General features: G+C 39.2%; 2 protein-coding genes across 3 annotated transcripts in view; one reads left to right on the forward strand and one right to left on the reverse strand.

Moving 5' to 3' along the window:
* Positions 1-19,163, forward strand: part of nbeab (neurobeachin b) — a 321,077-nt gene that overhangs the window by 200,683 nt on the left and 101,231 nt on the right. For both annotated transcript variants that reach the window (XM_036149598.1, XM_036149596.1), the window contains exons 39-40: positions 5,814-5,960; positions 10,666-10,802. In XM_036149598.1, coding sequence (XP_036005491.1) covers positions 5,814-5,960; positions 10,666-10,802 — 284 coding nt within the window. The remainder of the gene's footprint in view (positions 1-5,813; positions 5,961-10,665; positions 10,803-19,163) is intronic.
* LOC105937987 (mab-21-like 1) lies at positions 11,288-13,691 on the reverse strand. Its single transcript, XM_012879579.3, has one exon. The coding sequence runs from the start codon at positions 13,283-13,285 to the stop codon at positions 12,206-12,208; it is 1,080 nt and encodes a 359-aa protein (XP_012735033.1). The 5' UTR covers positions 13,286-13,691; the 3' UTR covers positions 11,288-12,205.

The following is a 19,163-nucleotide window of genomic DNA, read 5'->3' on the forward strand; positions in this document are numbered from 1 at the left end:
TCTCGCCAGATGGATGTAGTTCCGCAGAGCTCCACACGACCGTATGGAGCTCGGGTCAGGTTAATAAAAGCCATTATTACAAACATCTTCTGCTAATATTTACCCGTTTGCAGTATTCAGCTTTTGTTTCGTAGAACATGGAGGTTGGAGTTTTTTTTTTTTTTTGTTTTTTTTTAATCTATCACAGAGAAAATTACAACCTATGATGGAATTAACAATTCATGATGTGGATTTATTTTTGTGGAATAGAATTCAGTATTTGAAACTGGGTTTTTTGCAATTTTCAGTATTTATAAAAGCAAGGTGTAAATATACCCTCTGACCAGAATTACTGAAGTCCTTAAACTGATCCTCTGAACCAGGCTTTTTGAGTGTTTCAAATGTAAATCTGTTCTCCAGAGGGTTATAACTACTTTTTTTTTTTTTTTTTTTTTTTTTTTTTTTTAAAGCAATACCGGGTGTGTATCTCTTTCCCACTGGTGCATGTGTGCTCTACAAGATCTCCATCTGCAGATCCCAAATTAGTAAAGAATAAGAAGAAGCATTTCCATTTTTGGTTAAAAGTTGCAACTCAAAAACATTTCAGTTTACATGGAATGGGTATAGATGATGCTTAGTAAATGACAACATATACATTTGGTGGCTCAAATTTCCTGTAACCCTAATCTAATTAATCTCCTCAAAAAAAAAAAAAAAAATCAGTTAAAATATGGTTAAATACTTTTGGACTATTTGTAAAATAAATAATGGTGACCAATGGTGATCAAAAAAATCTAAAGCTTGTATTTAACATAAAATCATGAATACGAAATCAAATGTAGAAAGATACACACTTTTATTTCACAGTTTCATGTCTTTAAAAGATTATTTGAACTGTGTGTCAGTGACTTTTTTACATTTTTATTGATACCATTTCGTCCTTTAAAAGTGACTTTTTTCCTGTCAAATTAACCATTGTGTTAAAGCCATTTTCATGTCATTGCATTATTTTTGTAAGGGGTCACATACAAATGGAAAGGATGCTGGATCCGTTCAGTTTAAACCTGAGTGCTCATAATGAGGGCATGTGGTTTTAGAACGACAAAAAGTTGGTTTCATTTTCTCTTGCTAACAAAATCAACACTTTCCCGGATTAACATACTGTCTTGAAATATTTTTTCACAGATCTATGAGTTAATCTTACAATGTGCTCGATCGTATTCCTATCCAGTCCCATATGGCGGTATTCGACCTGTGTTTTGGATACAAAGATGGTGGGGATTTGCTTCAGTTCAAAATATCTAAAAGGGGATTTCCCATAGATATGACCACAAACATTTGTTTGCACAACTTTGCAGTGTTAACTTGAAATCCTTAGGGGTGACTGTGAACTACTTTCACTGGCATGGACTTTTAAAAGTCTGAGAGTGTGTGATTGTGTAAACATGCAATAGCTCAAGTTTGCACTTTTTGAGTCTTTAACCTGAAGTTAGTCTTTTGGGGTACACCATAGCAGAGCATGTGTATCTGTTAAACATAAGTTTATGTTTAACACTAGCTTTTAGTTATATATATATATATATATATATATATATATATATATATATATATATATATATATATATATATATATATATATATATATATATAAAGGTGGAGTGGACAACTGTGGCTTGATGGGATGAGTAGTTGAATTGCAATTGGAAGGTTGTGGGTTCAATTCCAGCTTCCCCTTGTCACATGTCGATGTGCCCCTGGGCAAGGCACTTAACCCCAAATTGCCTACCGAGCTGCGTATCGGTGTATAGGCCTCTGGTAGAGGGCTAGAGAGATGGAGAGCCACCCACCCCGCTCAGGAGTATGAGGGGTGGGTCAGAGAGCAGGTTTATATATATATATATATATATATATATATATATATATATATATATATATATATATATATATATATATATATATATATATACAGTGACGTGCGGTGAGGTTCATAGCTGGTGAGGCACTGACGTCATCAGAATCAGATTTGCAAATAGATGCATAGATTGACAGCAGTTTACAGGTTATGTTTCACTTCTTCATCCTTACACATACAAACGGTAGCTCACAAAACACACATTTCCTTAAAAAACAAAACAAAATAAATGTTATTACTGTCTTACCTTTACTTATAAATGAAGTCCATGCGTCGCTCCTTCTGCACAAAAACATCCGTCACTTTGCAATAGAAGTCCTCCTTATCTTCCTTCAGTTTTAAAAGTCTCTCTGTCTCAATGGAGATCACTGCCAGGGAAGAAAGCCTTCCTTGATCCGTCCTGTTCCTGCTGTATGTTTTCAGTCTCTTCAGGGCTGAGAATGACCGCTCCACTGACGCTGTAGTAGCTGAAACCGTGAGCACGAGCTGGAGCAACTTTGTCGCCTCAGGAACAGTTACAACAAGATCCTTCTCGGCCAAAAAGTTGAGAAGCTGTCCAGGAGATTTGCATTCATCCCTCACCGTTTTTGATGGATGAATGCAAGAGAGGGAAAAAATCACTATCTCTATTATAATCTATCGCTGCACTTGACTTGCTTCCCGAATCGTTTAGCCTAGCTCGCTGTCACTTACTCGGCAGTTGAGGAGTGAACAAGACGAACGTCTGGGATCTTGAGCGCCCCCTGCCATGAGGCAAGAGAACTGCCTGCCTCACCTCGAACCTGTTCTCTGCCGTTTATAATCGCTCATTACACGAAACACGTTACACAAACACAGTTGGTGACAAAAAGCACTGTACATTATATACATAAGCTAAATTATTGGAAATAAGTTCACATATTAAATTTGTTTAAACCATTTTATTGACGCCGTACAGCAACATGCTCTCTCCGCTTAGCAGCCAGCGCAGAGCCAGGGGTTGCGCAATCCAAGGTGAGGCAGAGCTCGCTGCTGCCTCACCCGCATCGCTTCCAAGCATTTGAATGGGAAAATAAGAAAATTCAGCGATTTTGAACAAATAAAAATCGAAATTGGTGAAGCTACATGAAAAATAAATATTTTTTTAGTACAAACCACCGGATGAATATAACAATTTAAATTACTTTATGATTATATATTTTCTTTCTTTCCATGATGGCTGGTGAGGCACTGCCTCACCTGCCTCCCCTGACCGCATGTCACTGTATATATATATATATATATATATATATATATATGCCAAATTAATTCACACCAATAAACTGACAGATTAATTCAAATTAATTCACACCAATAAGAGAACCCAAAAGTAGCCTTAATGTAGAGTATTGTGATGGTGTATAAGGAGATTTGACAGGTAGTGATAGTGAGTATGCAAACACAGTTGTTGGGACTGTCAAAATAAATAAATAAAACTGAAGAATTAAAAAGAAACCTGCACTATTTGCAGGTTAAATTAGTGAATGTTTGGTAGGTTCCTCGTCATTTTTATTTCTCCAGTCTTTAGCCTTTCGGTGGTCTTTTGTGTTCAACCAGGTCTTAGTGCTAGCTTGTCAACAATAAGTGATTATTTTGTTTTACCAATTCAAAGATTCAACTAGGATTAAAACTAAACTAAGATACAACAGTTTAGAGACAGCAGACATTTTCTAAATCCCCTGTTAGGACCTGAAAAACCATTAGTTCATTCTGAACCCCAGCGACGACTGCTACAAGGCTTTCTATGTTGATGACAGCCAGCAGATCTTCATCGGCCTTCAATGAGGACATGAAAGCTCTGCAATGCACTTTACGGAGTGCAATTAGTGCACTTTTAGGCGGTTTCAGCTCAGTGATTGAACAAGAGGACCCATGAGACTGGCTGATAGGTGGCTTTTCTTGCCACTGTTACTGAAGAGTTAGAAAGCGAACGAGAAATAAAACTGCTGTCACACTGGAAAGCCAGAGACTAACATTTGTTTCACATTTTTGGAATGTTTGATGGATAGCTCAGCACTGTTGTTATGATACGTTTTGTATTACAACTTTGCATAGTAGTATTCCCCCCAGTGTTTAGCACTTGGTTTAGGTCATAAACAGTGGGGGGCAAACACTTTTACACTTTAAAAAAAAAAGACTTTTAGTACAACAGTTTTTCCAAACCTGGCCGTCATCTTTCATGACTCTTCATCTCAACAACTGTTGTACTTTATGGCAGGCTGTCGTTTGTTTTAATTTGTAACCCTGTAACGTTGTCATTGAGAGCCGAAGTCCATTCAGGTAGACGGAGGGGCAACGTTGACTCTCGCAGACGCATGCCTCCCTTAATGTCGACGTGCGTGTTGAAATCCCCATGGTTTATTTGTTCTTCCAAACCCCCTTCCAGAACTGCCAGTCAGAACCTGGGTTTTCCTTCATTTACTTGTGGCATAATGATGCTTTACAGAAATACAGTTTTGGGTTTCACTCCTCCTGCTTTGATTTCTGACCACTGGCTGGTTTCCCCCTGTAACATTGCACAGAATTCATTTCCGAAAACGGTCCAACTTCTTCCCTTCATCTGATGAAAGCACACCAGATATGAGACAGAGCAGGAAGCAAAGCACCCCCCCCCCCCCCCACACACACACACACACACACACACACCCCTTCCCTCAGTAGCAGTGTTGACAACAGTCAAATGTGACCTCTTCAAGACAAGGTACATGTTCCTTAGGGGAGGGAGAGGCGAATTAAGAGCTGTGGTGAAAGGAAACATGTCAGACATGTGTCAGCCACCTCCCTTACCTTGATATGTGTTCTTCCTTTAGCGCACACAAATTTCTCCAATGGTTATTTCAAACATTGGACTTTAGGGGAAGGAAGAAAAAAAAATCACTGAAGTGTTTAGAGCAGCTGCGTGACAGGCGCATGTTCAAGCTGAGCTTATTTAAGATGATAAATGCATTGTAAGGCTTTTGTTTTTGCGTCGTGTAAGAACACATCCTTTTCGATTTGCATTTCGTACTATTTCCATATGAGGAAGTCCTACTATAAACGGGCTCCTAATTGAGCTGTCTGTTCAGTCCCACTCTTGTCAAGTCTCCCTAAAGCAGCAAATATTATCTCTAATCTAGACTGAGCTTGATATGTATCCCCCCTATTCAGCTTTTGGTCTTTTAAGATCAAGATTGTCTTTCATTGTTGACCTAAAACTAAAAGCTGCCACACTTCTGATGTTAAACCGCGCAAAGTGTATTCAGTGCAGAACCCCATAAAGCGCCTTGGCATTCTTTCATATGCAGATACATTACTGTGCAAATAAAATTGGGATCATTCTGTTGTTTGTTGCTGTACCTTTCTATAATACCTGTAAAATACAGAGCCCATGTAGACCTGGTATTTTATTGTACATGTCCAAATGGTAGTTTATTCATTCATTTCATATGCTTTCAACTGATGTTATTGTTTTCTTTCCCTAAAATGCTTTAATATTATATTGCCTTTCCTTTTTATATTTTCTTGCACAGTCATTTCAATCTATGTATACTTTGCAACAAATTAGATTGGCAAAGCAGATGGGTATCGATTGAAATGACAATATAAAGCAGAAGAATGATTTGTTGGTACTAGTCCTATTAAAAAAACAGATACTTATACTCTACTTTTCAACTACTGGTAAACTGTTCTGTATCTTCCTATAGTTTGTTTCTACATCTGTTGTTCTTGTTTATTCATAAAAATATGATGCATAAAAGTCCCCTCCCCTGGTCCACATTGCTTATGCCTCTGCACATACCGTGATCTACATTGTTAAAGACATAGAAATTAGCACATTTGAGAACAACAACTGACATAAGTCTGTCAGACGTGGTAGATTACGACATCTCAAGACATCTCCTGTATTATATTTTTTTTCTTGCAGCCTTAAAGGAAGAAAAAGCCGTAAAGTCTAAGATAGTTTTCCGGAGCTCAACTTTGGCCAGTCAGAACCCAGAGACAGAGCTGGTCCTGGATGGAGAAGAGGATAATGTCAGCCTGCTCCAGGACAAGGAGATGGACAACGTTGGCGGTACATCGGCTTTTCAAATAACCTCCCCCATTCATCAATGCACCTCTTCTTCATCATCTTTAGATTCATTGATCACGTTGTTGATGGTTGTGTTTTCATTTTGCATGTTCATTTGATGTCGACGGTGGAACGCCCAGTAGAAATTTTTGAAGAAACTACCATGTTTATATATATATATATATATATATATATATATATATATATATATATATATATATATATATATATATATATATATATAATATAGTTTTTTTTTTGCGTGTGTGCATCCCGATAGATTTAAATATTTTGAAAGAAAGATTTATTTTAGTAACTCAATACACATAGAGAAACACATTGTATAGATTAATTACACACAGAATAATGTTTTCAAGCCTTTCTGTTAATGACGATGGTTTTTCTAAACTATGTGAAAACATGACATTCAATTTCTTAGATTAGAATATTACATCAGACCAATAAAAAATGTTTAAGATAAATATGTAGACTTAATGAAAAGTATGTTTAATACCTGCTTAAATGTTATTAAGCAGGTGACAACCGAGCCTCATTGGATGACATATTCCGATGTACTAAGATTTTGGTGCGTCGTTTGAAGGTCGAGTTTACCGTCGTAGTTCTGAGCTGGACCGCTTTTGCACATGCTTCACACCTAAACAGTTCTTTTCTGTTTTGGACTGATTCCTGTTCATTGAAAAGCTCAAGCCCTGTAAACACAAATCAGTATGTAAATGGCCTGAAAGATAGGAGTCACGTTTCCTCTTTGGTATGTTTTGGTGGAGAAAATTGTGTAATAGATAAGAAAAGAGGGTTGTTGATGCTTATCTTAGCGTCAGCCTTGACCTAATGTCATTATCTTTCCAATAGCTGACACAGTTCAAAATGCATTCTATTTAATTTTGATGTTAGATAAAGCTGTTTAAATAATTTTATGCTTACTTAAATAATGACAAACTATTTTCATGCAACTAAGTTTCCTTTCAGTGGCAATTATTTGTAATTTAAGTGTATTCAGAGCTCCGGTTCAGGGTCACATGTTGTGAAAACATGGTTGCAGCTGAAAGCTTCACTTTTCTTATGAATTGCTTTTACATGGATTGTTGAAAATGATAGAAAATGAAAATGTATCCGGTCTTCAGAAATGGGATGCTTGTTGGTTGATTCTCAAAATGTCCAAATTATCTTAGAAACGTGTTACACGAGGCAGTTATTTATGCATTTTGTGCAGCTGTTTACTTGCCACATGTTGCCTTCACATATTCTGTAATCTAAAGACAAATTACCATAAAAGTTTGCTTTTAGCTTTTAGTTTTAAAGTGACTGAAATGGAAAAATTATTTAGATTTTTTATAATTCATTATCATTAGATTAAGGGTGTTGTACTGGACAGTCAGTCAGCTAATTTATGTCTCTGTTTATGCTCCATCTGCATAGTATTTCCACAACAGAATCACCACAAAGGCACAGAGGATGCTTCTCTTTTGTCCAGTCATTTTACCCAATTCACTTGAAAGCGATATGCTTATTTCCCTACATAAGCTACTTATTCATAATTTTTTTTCCACAGATATTTTAAAGGATGAAACTCAGAGTGCAATTTCTACTGCGTTCTACATTTTCCCAAAAGTGTCAAATACATTTTGCAGCTCTAGACAAAATGTAGATAGGACCAGAACTGGGTCTTTGGATTGTAAAGGTTGCCGACTCTTTAGCTATGCTAAAAAAAAAAAAAGGTTCTGTTTTCCTGATTAAATTTTTTTCACATTTTATTTTCCTCAACTAGTGATGATAGCAGATTTTTCCTCTGCTACAGTTGTTGGGTATACTTTACTTTTGATTTTGTTCCCTTTTTTTTTTTTAATAGAACTACTTTTGACATACGTGTTTTGCACGTGCAAATAATAAACAAATGCATATTTGTGCGCATTCGGTTTTGCAGCCCTGCAGAGCTGATATGATTTCAGCGTGTGGAGCTTAAACCGAAGCAGGGCGCTTCTGAGCAGTGAAATCCCTTTAAGATCTCACAGATGAGACTAACCCCTCCTTTCTGACCCAGGGCCAGCAGGCAGCCAAACGCTCCATGTCTGTCAGATGAACCCTTCATTGGCCAATCTGAAGCACATAGCAGAGCCTAGCACACAAAGACGAGGTTTTCTCCTGGGGAAACTGCACATGACCCTGTAAAAGCAGAACTGCTGAGCAGTTATAAACACATATTATATAGTAATATGTGTTACGAAAACAAACTTTTAGGAATAAGATGGGATTTCTTTTTGGATGTTAAGTACATGTCGAGTTCTCGTTTTTGTCAAAAGGGGGGGGGGGTGGCTTCAGTATGCTGTAACAGTCGTATTATATGTTTCAGATGAACGATCTGAGTTTGTCCTGCGTATAATCCCAGGCATGAACAGCCTTAATGAGAGATCTGGGACTAGATCCTTGTCAACAACAGTCCTCCTCCTGCCAGGCGCTGGGTCAGTGCCTGCTGCTGCTGCTGCTGCTGCCAAAGGGGCGGCGCCTGCACTCATGAGCTCAGGCAGTTGTGGTTACTCAGGCTATGATTAGTTTTTTTCTCCCCCGCAAACACTGAAAATGCTGTCTGTGCTCAAGCTGGCATTAAACGAATTTCTTTTGTATGCACATATTTATCCCGAGCGGGCTAAAACAGACATGCGTGTGTGAGAGCGAGGAGAGTATCCGGTCGGAGCATTTCTGATGCATCAAGGAGGAATCTGCAGATTCGACTGTTCTGCCAGCATACCGGAAGCTTGTTAGCAGACCACCGAGTGTGGCTTAGCCACCACAACCATTTTATTTTTGCTTTAATTTAGCCCTTTTTAGTATCTGGTTTAAGATCCCATTCGAAATAAAGATCACTCGAGTGGTGACATGTTTATGAAACAGTAAAATTAACCCCACGTCTCTAAATGGGTCAGCTCTGTATATGTAAAGGAAAGACAAAAAAGGTTTTGCTTGTCATCTGCAAATTGGCTTTCTGCAAGTCTTTTAACATAAATAACTAGTACTTATCTTTCCAGGTAACACACCTTGCTTACATATAAACAATATTTAAACATGGCAGTGTTTTCCATAGATTGTAAGTAGAAATAAAGCCATTCTCTGAGCACTTCTCCCAAATGTCCACCGCCCTAGAATTAGACTTCCTTAATTTTGTTTGAGGCATGTTTTTTGATTAAAAAAAATAAAAAATCGCTCCAACATTGTGGTATTGAGGGCTTTGTCCTTTACAGATCCTTCATCCTGTGTAACTTGCCCTTAATTTTATTATTCTTATGTAAACATTTAATGTTATAGCCTAATTATGGACGGATCCCTGAGGGGATTACTGCATAATCCTCTTCTGCCGATGAGCAATAGATACTTAATGCTTCGGGCTGCTCTGCAGTGTGTTTCTCTTGTTGTAGCTCTTTTGGGACAGATTACACAGCTTTACCCAGAAGTGTTATTTCTTTTTTCATCATACTTTGGGGACTGGGGTGACATTGAAGACCTCTACTTCTATTGTTGTTAAGCCAAGCAAAAAAAAAAAATAAAAATAAATAAATAAAATAATTAAAATAAAGTCAGGAAAAAAATGGATATGTGTAATTACACCGAGGGCTATAATTATCCTTAATCCTATGTAAATAATCCTGCAAACGCAGTTAAAAGAGGTTGAATTGGCTACCTACGTGACGTACTGTGTAGCCTATTATTTGCTCTGACAGCATCAGCAGATAGTATCAACGTTAATGGAGCCGAGCGATGTTGAGAAGGAAAAACTATACACGCATCCAGGGGAGGATGGTTTAACCGTGCAGCCTGCAAGAGCGATGAAGGGACGCTCTGGGAGCTCCAGCCGAAGTCCACTTGTATTCCTGTAACACTATCGCCCATAATTGGCTGAGGAACGCAGATTAAGATTGACGAGACATTAAAGTGGCTCTTTGGAGTTTAAGGGATCGATAAATATCCCGATCTTCGAGCGCTTTGGGCCGAGAGCAGACAAATCACTGTAACGGCGCTCCGCAGCGACACTGATCTGACAACATGCGGAGGACGCGGCTGAAGAGGAAGATGGGGGACTGGGATCAAATAAAAGGCGATCACTATCAGGCCCACCACGTCCAGGATCCGCCCTGATGGGCATTCAATTTGCAAACCTATGAGACCCCATAGCAGCCTAGCGCCGTTAATTTTGCCTAACTGTCTGAAAAAAACTCTGATAACTATACCGTCTTAATCATAAACGCCTATTTTAGACTCTCAATGCAAACACACGGCAGTGAACGACGAAACAAAACAGCAGATTCGTTTTTTTTATTGTCTTTAGAAGAGCGTTCGACGTTTTAATCATTCCTAAAAAGAACGATTTTAGCTTCACTTTGAAAATAATTTTGGTTTTTTTTTAAACACCCATTTGCACCTCTGCCGCACAAGGAAGCAATTTAGCGCAAATCCCGCCATATATATATATATATATATATATATATATATATATATATATATATATATATATATATATATATATATATATATATATATATATATATCAGAATAATGGCAAAATACAGGTCGCTGACAGGACTGAATCGGTCACAGCATTCTCTCGTGGAATTAAATTGCTTCTTCATTGAATTAAATAAATAAATAAAAAATGATCCTGGTCATACAGCATGTGTCCATCCTCTTTGACCCTCCTCAGGCCCGGTGGTCCTGAGCAGCTCGGCCCAGCTCGTCGCCCCTGTCCTGGTCGCCCGCGGAACTCTATCCATCACCACCTCTGAGATCTACTTCGAGGTGGACGAGGATGACCCTGCCTTCAAAAGGGTCGACCCGAAGGTAAGTAACCTGTGAGGAGCGGGCGCGCTGCTTCCCTGCGTGTGTGCCGTTTGCTCCTGATGGAACTGCTGCACAGGCATAAGTCGTTCGCTTTTTCCCCCTTTTGCTATTGGTAGCCTACTTTCTGCAGAGAGAAATCCAAGTGTGTGTGTGTGTTTATTTATTTATTTTATTTTTTATCTTTCGGAATCATGTTTCATCTCTATATGCATGCGCTTTTTAGCTTTGCATTTAAACCACGTGTTTATCCTGCAGGAGCCTTCTTATGCATTTGAAGCTGTTGTGGTTCGTTATTTGGAGCGTTTGCATTTTAAAACAAATCTGCGCGGCTTTGCAGATGTGACCGTTTTTATTTCATTTTTATTGTTTTAATATATTTAAAAGAATTATTTGTTAACATTAGACGTATTTATGCGTGTTTTGGATGAGGCCTTCTGCTCTACCGCTCAATTGGCATTTTTTTAAAAAAGGGGGGTGACACAAAGTATATAAAACAGCTCGTTTTATTAACTCTTTAAATTAGATCAAAGACAGAAATAATAATAAAAAAACAAATCACAGATGTTATAATCCAGTGTATTTCAAGTGCATTTTTTTAATTAAACTGTAATATATATGTATATACTATATATAGGCTGTCCTTTTCTCTTTTTTCTCTTTTTTTTAAACACGTTGGCCTATAAGAATGATGAAGGAAAAACAACTCGAGTACTTTTAAATAATCATTCAAGTAAACTGATGGAATGTTTTAGATGTAACAAATGTCGTTTACCATCAAAATGTAAACTCTTTTTAAAAAAAAAATAGAAATTGTTCACTGAAACAGGTGAGTCAGACTACCACGGATGCAAGAATAAATAATAATTGAAAAAAAATTCTAGCAGATAAAGGAAAAAAAGTTCAGATTTAAACAGGTGGATCCTATTGTCACAGAACAACATTCACAATTTCAGACCACTTGATTCACAATCTATGAATGTATTTACAGTATAATAAAATGTACAGATGTGTGTGTGTGTGTGTTTTTTAGTTATTCAGTTTGTTAGGGGGCTTTATTCTAAAGCATTTAAGGAAATCTTGGATATTGTCAGCAGTGTGGTGCGGAAAAAAAGGAGAAGAAAAAAAAACCTCATGTGGCCTTCCGTGTTACCTGTTGACAATAATTTAAACTTGCCTCCAAAGAGGAATTGGAATAATTACAAATGATACCGTTAGAAAAGAAGGACAGTACTGAAACAGGCTAGGCCAAAACATTTCAACAACAGAGGACAGTCACGTTTCACAACAACTGTTTGGCAAATTTTCTCTGTCCGTTTATGAGCTCTTTAGACCTCTTTAACATTTTTTTTTAAAGTAAGTAAATCAACATATTTTTTTTTGTTTGTTTTTGCTTTAGTGTTACCTCAGAGTTTCTCCAAGCTTTTGGGGTTGGTCAGTATTTCTCTTGCCAGTCGCCAAGTCTGTTTGGCTGCGTTCTCCAGAGCGGAGTGCGGCTTTCCTTGGAACAGGTCTAAATTGGGCAGAAAATAATGCGGGCACCTCCGGCACTGCAAACACGAAATAAGCTGCAATAGTATCCCGTTCAGGCGGTCGCCCAGGCAGTTCTCGTCCCAGTCCGACTCCCGGGGATGTTTCTCACACTCGTAGGAAACCAAAGTTTTCATGTGGTAGTTGTTCAGGGGCTGTCCCGGCAGCTCCAGGTGGCGGTCCCGCAACGCTTTGAGGACCGACAGGCATTTCTTCCTGCACCCGCCCAGCAGGAGCCGGTTCTCCGCCTCGGCGAACTGCAACACCCAGGCGTCGCTCTCCGCCGAGCTCTGCTTGCCGTTCAGGGAGTAGCACTCTTTGGATAACAGATTGAAACCCTCCGCCTTGACTTCTGCAACCCGGTTGGGCCCCGGCCAGGGTATGTGCGGCAGGGGCCAGTGCGCGGCGCTCCGCGGCCAGATGCCCGTGCACTTGAAAGCGGGCGTGATTTGCACGACGTACCTGTCTCTGATGCGCAGCTTCACCTCGCTCGTGTCGGCCACCATTTTCACCACGTCTCTGTAGCTGCATTTATCCACGGCCTGCGCCACCAGCGTCTGGAATCTCGATCGGATCTTGCGCGCGGAGAGGTAGCCGGAGGCGGTGATGAACTCGACCCACAGAGACATGCTCCTCTTGCGGCCGTCGCTGAGCTTGAGGACGGCGCAGCCCGGCAGAGAGCCGTCGTCCACGAAGTTGAATACTCCCATCTGGTTTAGATACAGGACGACCTCGAACTCGGTGGGAGAGATGACCTCCAGTCCCTCGAAGCGGTTATCCATCTCGCTGAGCGAGCTGATGAAGCGCGGCTCCTGCACCTCCACCTCCTTCAGCACGTCCGACACCACCTTGCACACCTCCCGGATGGTCTTGGAGATGGCCGCCTTCCGAGACTGACATTTCTCGTTGTAGTATTTGTTGAGGTGATACACCAACTTGGCCTGGGCGGCTATCATATTAGGGCAGAGATCCGGGTTATAGACCGGAGTCTCGCAGTAAGCCGAGGGATCCAACGCGGCTGTTTGTACGGGAGCCAATTTTAGAGAAGAAGGAAAGCTATCTAAATAGAAAAAAAAATCAGTTTATTTAAACGGCGATGTGCTCAGAGCACATGCGGAGCAATCACAACAGGCACAGCTGTTGTGCAGCAAACTGCATTGAAGTGCTCAAAACAAGTTGTGAAAATGATCCGAACGGCGCGATTTAAAGTCCATTTGCACTTCGTTTAATAGCGGGAAAAATCTCTCGTTTGTTTTTTTTGTTTTTGTTGCTGTCTGGCCGCCGTGCCAGTTAGGAGTCCGCGTAATTGCGCGCTGAGTGCAGTGTGCCCTCTCGACGCAGACGGCTGGCGTTGCTGTGTTTTACAACAGGGACGCGCACACACACGCACACACACTCTTTATTATAAGGGAGGAGTTGAGAGCAGGGTGTCCAATCGCTTTCCAATGCGTCACCGCAGTTTATGGGAAACAAATTCATCCCTGACTGTTAGCCTATATACGAGTAAAAAAAAAAAGGTGCAGTTACTGATTTTAAATCGGGGAGCGGTAGTAGCCTACACCTAGGCGTTTGGATTTATCTGCTGTGTGATTTTTTTTTCTTTTTTTACTCATCATCTGGACATTAGGTGTTGTTTTTTCAGCCAGCGTTATTTGAAAAATAACAGTAGGCGTGTTTGGGTTGTTTTGGGAGTTATTCAGTCCGGTTGAAATGAAAATTGCCATTTTTAAGAATATAACCATTTCCGTTCGTGTACGAAGTGTAATTTTGTTATTGGAGGAATGGGATAAAATAAATTGTCAGAGATTATTTTTGGATGGTTTGACATAAATAATAACGTTAAGTATGTATTTAAATTAAAAAAAAAATATTTCCAAAGACATCTAACAGAAAAGGCACCGTTATTGTCATTTATATTTATTTGTCCTCCATGGTTTAGTAAATTATCAAACGTTTTCCCCCACCCTCCTGAAGGATCAACCAGTGCATTTAGGCACTGAATTATTGGCTGCCTTTGGGGATCTTTGTTCATTTATATTTTTATGAACCTTTTTAAAACACGTTTTATATTAAAGGGTGCTTTCATGAAATAAGATGTTTCTTTTTTTGTGTTGGGTCCATTTACAAGCGTCTCCTCATGACAGTCCGTGTTAAAATGCAACAGTATGTTTCACAAAGTTGAATTTATTGTACTAAAAAGGTAAAAAGTGAACAAGGCTGTTATATAAATATTTTTTGTCACATCACATTGATTTAATAATAGTTAATATATATATATATATATATATATATATATATATATATATATATATATATATATATATATATATATATATATATATATACTTGTGAAACAATAAATTAGGTAAAATAATAACATTCAACTGTAATTATAACATGTTGCATCAAATTTAATATACCATGGTGATTCTGTTCTAACGAAAATAAATAAATAAATAAAATCAGCGATTTACCATGAAGTCCATGTATCTGCATTTACACTAAATTGGAGAGATGCCTTTCCTGGCTCTCATCAGTGCACTGACACACCATCCCACAGTCTACTGTTCACGCTTTGAAGAGGACTTCAAAAAGATGCTGCTGCTGCATAGATCAGATAAGCAACACAAAGGCATTTACACCCATCTCTGCCCTCGGCAGAGCTGCATACAAACAGACATTATGAGGGCAATCCGCTGCTGCTCAGCCCCTGCTCTCACCACACGGATGCGGGCGAGGAGAGGCGTGGTGTGTGAGGAAGGACCTTGATAGATAGGTGACTCCCATTATCATCACAGCCTGTCATGAGCACAGTGCTAGTAGCTGTTTGGCAAGTGCAGTGGTAATTTTGCACTGTTACCAGGCAGAAATTACAGATTTGAGGTATGAAATCTAATTGTGTGATATGCTAGAGGTTAGAGTTTATTTTGTAATGTGATAATGCATTTCCTTTCTTCGACTGCATCGCATTTAGAACAAATTAAATTTCACAGTCATACATTTCGAGTCTTACTGACATATGGACACCGCTTCTTTAAGACACAGAGGGAAGGTTTCCATGCATTGTGAGGTAGCTAAAGTCCTGTTCCCCTCTCTGGCTTTAATAGTCTGTTCCTCTGTCTGTAGCTCAGCAGGTACTTGGCATTTATTGAAACCAGACTGGCCTCACTTCCCAGACTATCATGCTCTAAGTCCGAAACCTCAGAATCAAGTTGCACCTCTTGAATTTGTACCTCAGCCTTTGACCATCCATATGCGTGATGGAAGGAAGGAGGCGGGGGGGGGGGGGGGGGGGTTCATTGAGATTATCGCCTCTTAATCTGAACCATGTGGCTCGACGGTTCCCAGTGCAACTCAACCTGCTCCACAGTCCCATGACTCCAGTTGTCAAGTCTGGCCCCGGACATTCATGTCTTCTTACTCATACCATTACAGCACTGCAGTCTCGGTTGCTCTGTGTACTGTCCTTCCAGGCTTTTTTGGGGGCTCTTGAGTTTGATAAATGGGGTTGTGATTTCAGCACACGCATACTTCTGAACCAGCAAAATGCACACTTGATTGTGTAAATCAGTGCAATGACTCCTGCTTCCTCTAGTTTGGCATGGCCATGTGATGTTGTTTTGAAGGCCTCTTTGTCTTTGTTTTCAGAGTTTTTCTCTACACTTATTCAGTTTTTTTCCTCTTTTCTTTTCTCTCCCTGTTCTCTAGTAAGACTTTTAACATGGTCATGCAAAAGTTGAGTTTGTCTTAAAGTGCAAATGCCTTTTGATGATGGTCCCTTACTTTAATGTTGCATGTTCTGCCACCAAGGTTATGAACAACAATAACAATATTTCACAAGTGAATTATGTATCCATCGATGCTGATGGGTGTATAACTGGTGAATTTTACCAATACAGCCCTCTGTCTCTCTGGATTTAACCATGTTAATTAGACAAAACGGATCCAACTTGAATATATGGAAGATATCTTTAATTTTCTGCTGTCAGTTATGCTCTGCTGCAAGAGATTTCTACTAATTATTTTTCTGGATCGAGTCATCTGCTCAGAAATCTTTTTTTTTTTTATCAATTACTGATGAGCTTTCATAATTTTGATAATCCTATTACAGAAGAACACATAATGTCCATCTTAAGCTTTTTCCATTAACTTTCTGTGGTTCGCTCAAGCCACTTACAAAGAACATTTACCAGCTAGCCACAGAGTTAATATGCAGCTTAGTCCAAATGGATTTAAAAAATGACATGTTTCTGTATAAATCAAATTTAAACAGTAGACAATTTAGAAATGTGACACTACTAAGACTCAAACTGTGAAAGTAATGATAATATAATAACAATATACTCACGGGATTTCTTCCTTTGTCACAATTTTCTGTAATTGTGTTTATGATATTGTCAGTGAGAATTTTATTAATAGAGCACTATTATTCCACGCAATACGATATCTCTGTAGGGGTGCCAGTTAATTATTGGGCCTGGAGCCTGGATGGGGACCCCCTTTAGGTTGTGTCCATTTATTTATTTCCTTCTCCGCTGTTTTGCATTTGCAAACTCATCTGGGTAAGTCAGCAAGCCAGTTTCCTGACACCAAATAGCTGGAGGTTTTCTGAGGTTTTCGCTCTTCTAAAAACGCGTGTGTTCTACAGAAAACCAAAAAAATATAGATTTAGTTTTTCATTTGAAAAATGAAAGGAGGAATAGTTCCAAGAAATACATTTAAAAATGAATTGATTGTCTAATTTTCATATGGCCATTCACCCCCTCCCCTATGCAATATGTTAGAGTTGTCAGCTCGGTGATAGATTACACGCATGTATTTGCATGAATTTACCAATAGTACAATTATCAAAGTAACAATCCAGGAAATATTTGGATGTATCACAAAAAAGAAAATAAAAATCCTAACTTGCCACTTAAACCAGTGTCTTCTGCACATGTAGGTAAAAGAAAATCATTGAGTTGTGGGTTGCTGACACCTTTGGTGCCTTTTACCTTTTCTATTAGCACAACATTTGGCATCGCCTCCTATTTGTTTCACCTGCTGTGCAAAATGTGGGATTTATTCCCGGGATATATATATATATATATATATATATATATATATATATATATATATATATATATATATATATATATGCTTTTGTTATAACTTTTGCAATCTATTTGCTTTCCTTTTTATGTTTTTGTTTAACTGTATAGTTTGCAGTCTTTTGGATGTTTGCACCATGTTAAATGCTGCAAGCAACCATTGAGCGATTGCCAAGTTGCCATTAATCTTGATATTTTCAAAATGCCTGCGATGTAAAAGTGGGCGCCGTAATCATCTGCCCACTGACCCCTTGATGCTCATAATACAGACCTCTCTACAGCACTTGTTCCTGATAAATAATTTCAAGTCTCAGGTCGATTGAACACAGTTCGCACCTACATGGGATTTGATCTGGAAACGGGAGTTTATTGAGGAAGTGAGTGAAAAGGTTTTGGGTTTATGGTTAGTTTGTCCCTGCTCAGTAATAAATTGTTGTTGGTAAAACCTGCTGCAAAACTAGGTGATGCTGCCTAAATAAGGGATGAAGGGTTCATAATTGCCAGTCTTGGAGATCTGAGGTGCAGGGTGCCAACTGTCAGAGCGGGGCTAATGATGACAAATGTCTCTCTATGCAGATTGCCGCAGCAGTGCAAGAGTGCAGCTGAGACTGAAGAAGAAAAGAACATGCAAGAGGCTTAACAAGCAAAAGCCTGTGTGCACATTTTTTGTTGACCTACATGGAAGTAAACCTCCATAACTGGAGAGATACCTTTGAAAATAAAAGAGTCTGGTGCTTTTTAAAGCTACAGTCCCTCAGCAATGCCTCTACGGAATCTCATCAGCATTTAGGCCTGTAAGAAGTCACTGTTTCTTTAAATGTCAGATGTCAGATGAACACAAAAATATTTTGGGTTACGTCATTTTAAACCCCCTTATCGATGAGCTGAAGAGAAAAGCAGCATCACATTTAGCCAAACAGTCCATCAAATACTTGTCTAATAAGAGCCGCAATAATCTGGATTTATTTATTTTTTATTCTGTAGTTCTGCACACGCTCGTTGTTAAACTGAAACTTTATTTTTTTTTAAACGTACATAGGGCCTTTTCAGAAAACAAGCACATATTGGAACAGAACGAAACTGCTGTTATTAACTTCTTTTTTTTCATTAAACTGCTTTGCGACAAAGGCCATAAATCTGATTTCACTTACTGTGACGTAGGGTTCATGCTAATAAAAGAGCAAACCGGCAGTGCTTCATGGCCAGCTTTCCCCAATTTGTTGCATGAATGGCTTTTGAAAGGGGTCCCTCTCCGTACAAAGGGAGCCTCGTCTTTGTTTGGTTTTGCCCCATCTGTGTCATCTGGTGGTCTTTGCAATGGGGTGGTGTCTCCGGGTGCTCCCCAACGGCGCTGCCAGTTGTTTTATGGACTCGCTGGAGTGGTGAGGGGAGTTCATAAGTTGGCTGGCCCATTGTGAGCCGAGCCCAGCTGACACGTGTGAATTGACTCCAGCATATTGACAGATCATTTCCATTAATGAATCGCTGGAGTCTGTCTTGTTTCACTCTGTGATTTACGCCCCTGCTTCATCATCGTCTGCGCTTAGGGTTAACTAATAACGCCCTCAGTGGCTTCACCCTTAATTGTTGGATGAAAGGAGCTGTGCTTTTTTTTTTTCTAGCCTTGGAACGTTGAAAGGATATTTAGAATATTTCAACCTTTTTTTGATACGTAAGTTTCTGTTATCCTAATGTTCGAAGTCCTAAGTGGCTATTTCTACCAAGGATTATCCTGATTAGTACC

The sequence above is a fragment of the Fundulus heteroclitus genome, chromosome 18 (genome assembly GCF_011125445.2).
Source record: "Fundulus heteroclitus isolate FHET01 chromosome 18, MU-UCD_Fhet_4.1, whole genome shotgun sequence".
Lineage (NCBI taxonomy): Eukaryota > Metazoa > Chordata > Actinopteri > Cyprinodontiformes > Fundulidae > Fundulus > Fundulus heteroclitus.

What these genes read in the sequence shown, in the direction of transcription:
- LOC105937987 (XM_012879579.3), bottom strand. Translation starts at nt 13,285, where the DNA reads ATGATAGCCGCCCAGGCCAAGTTGGTGTATCACCTCAACAAATACTAC.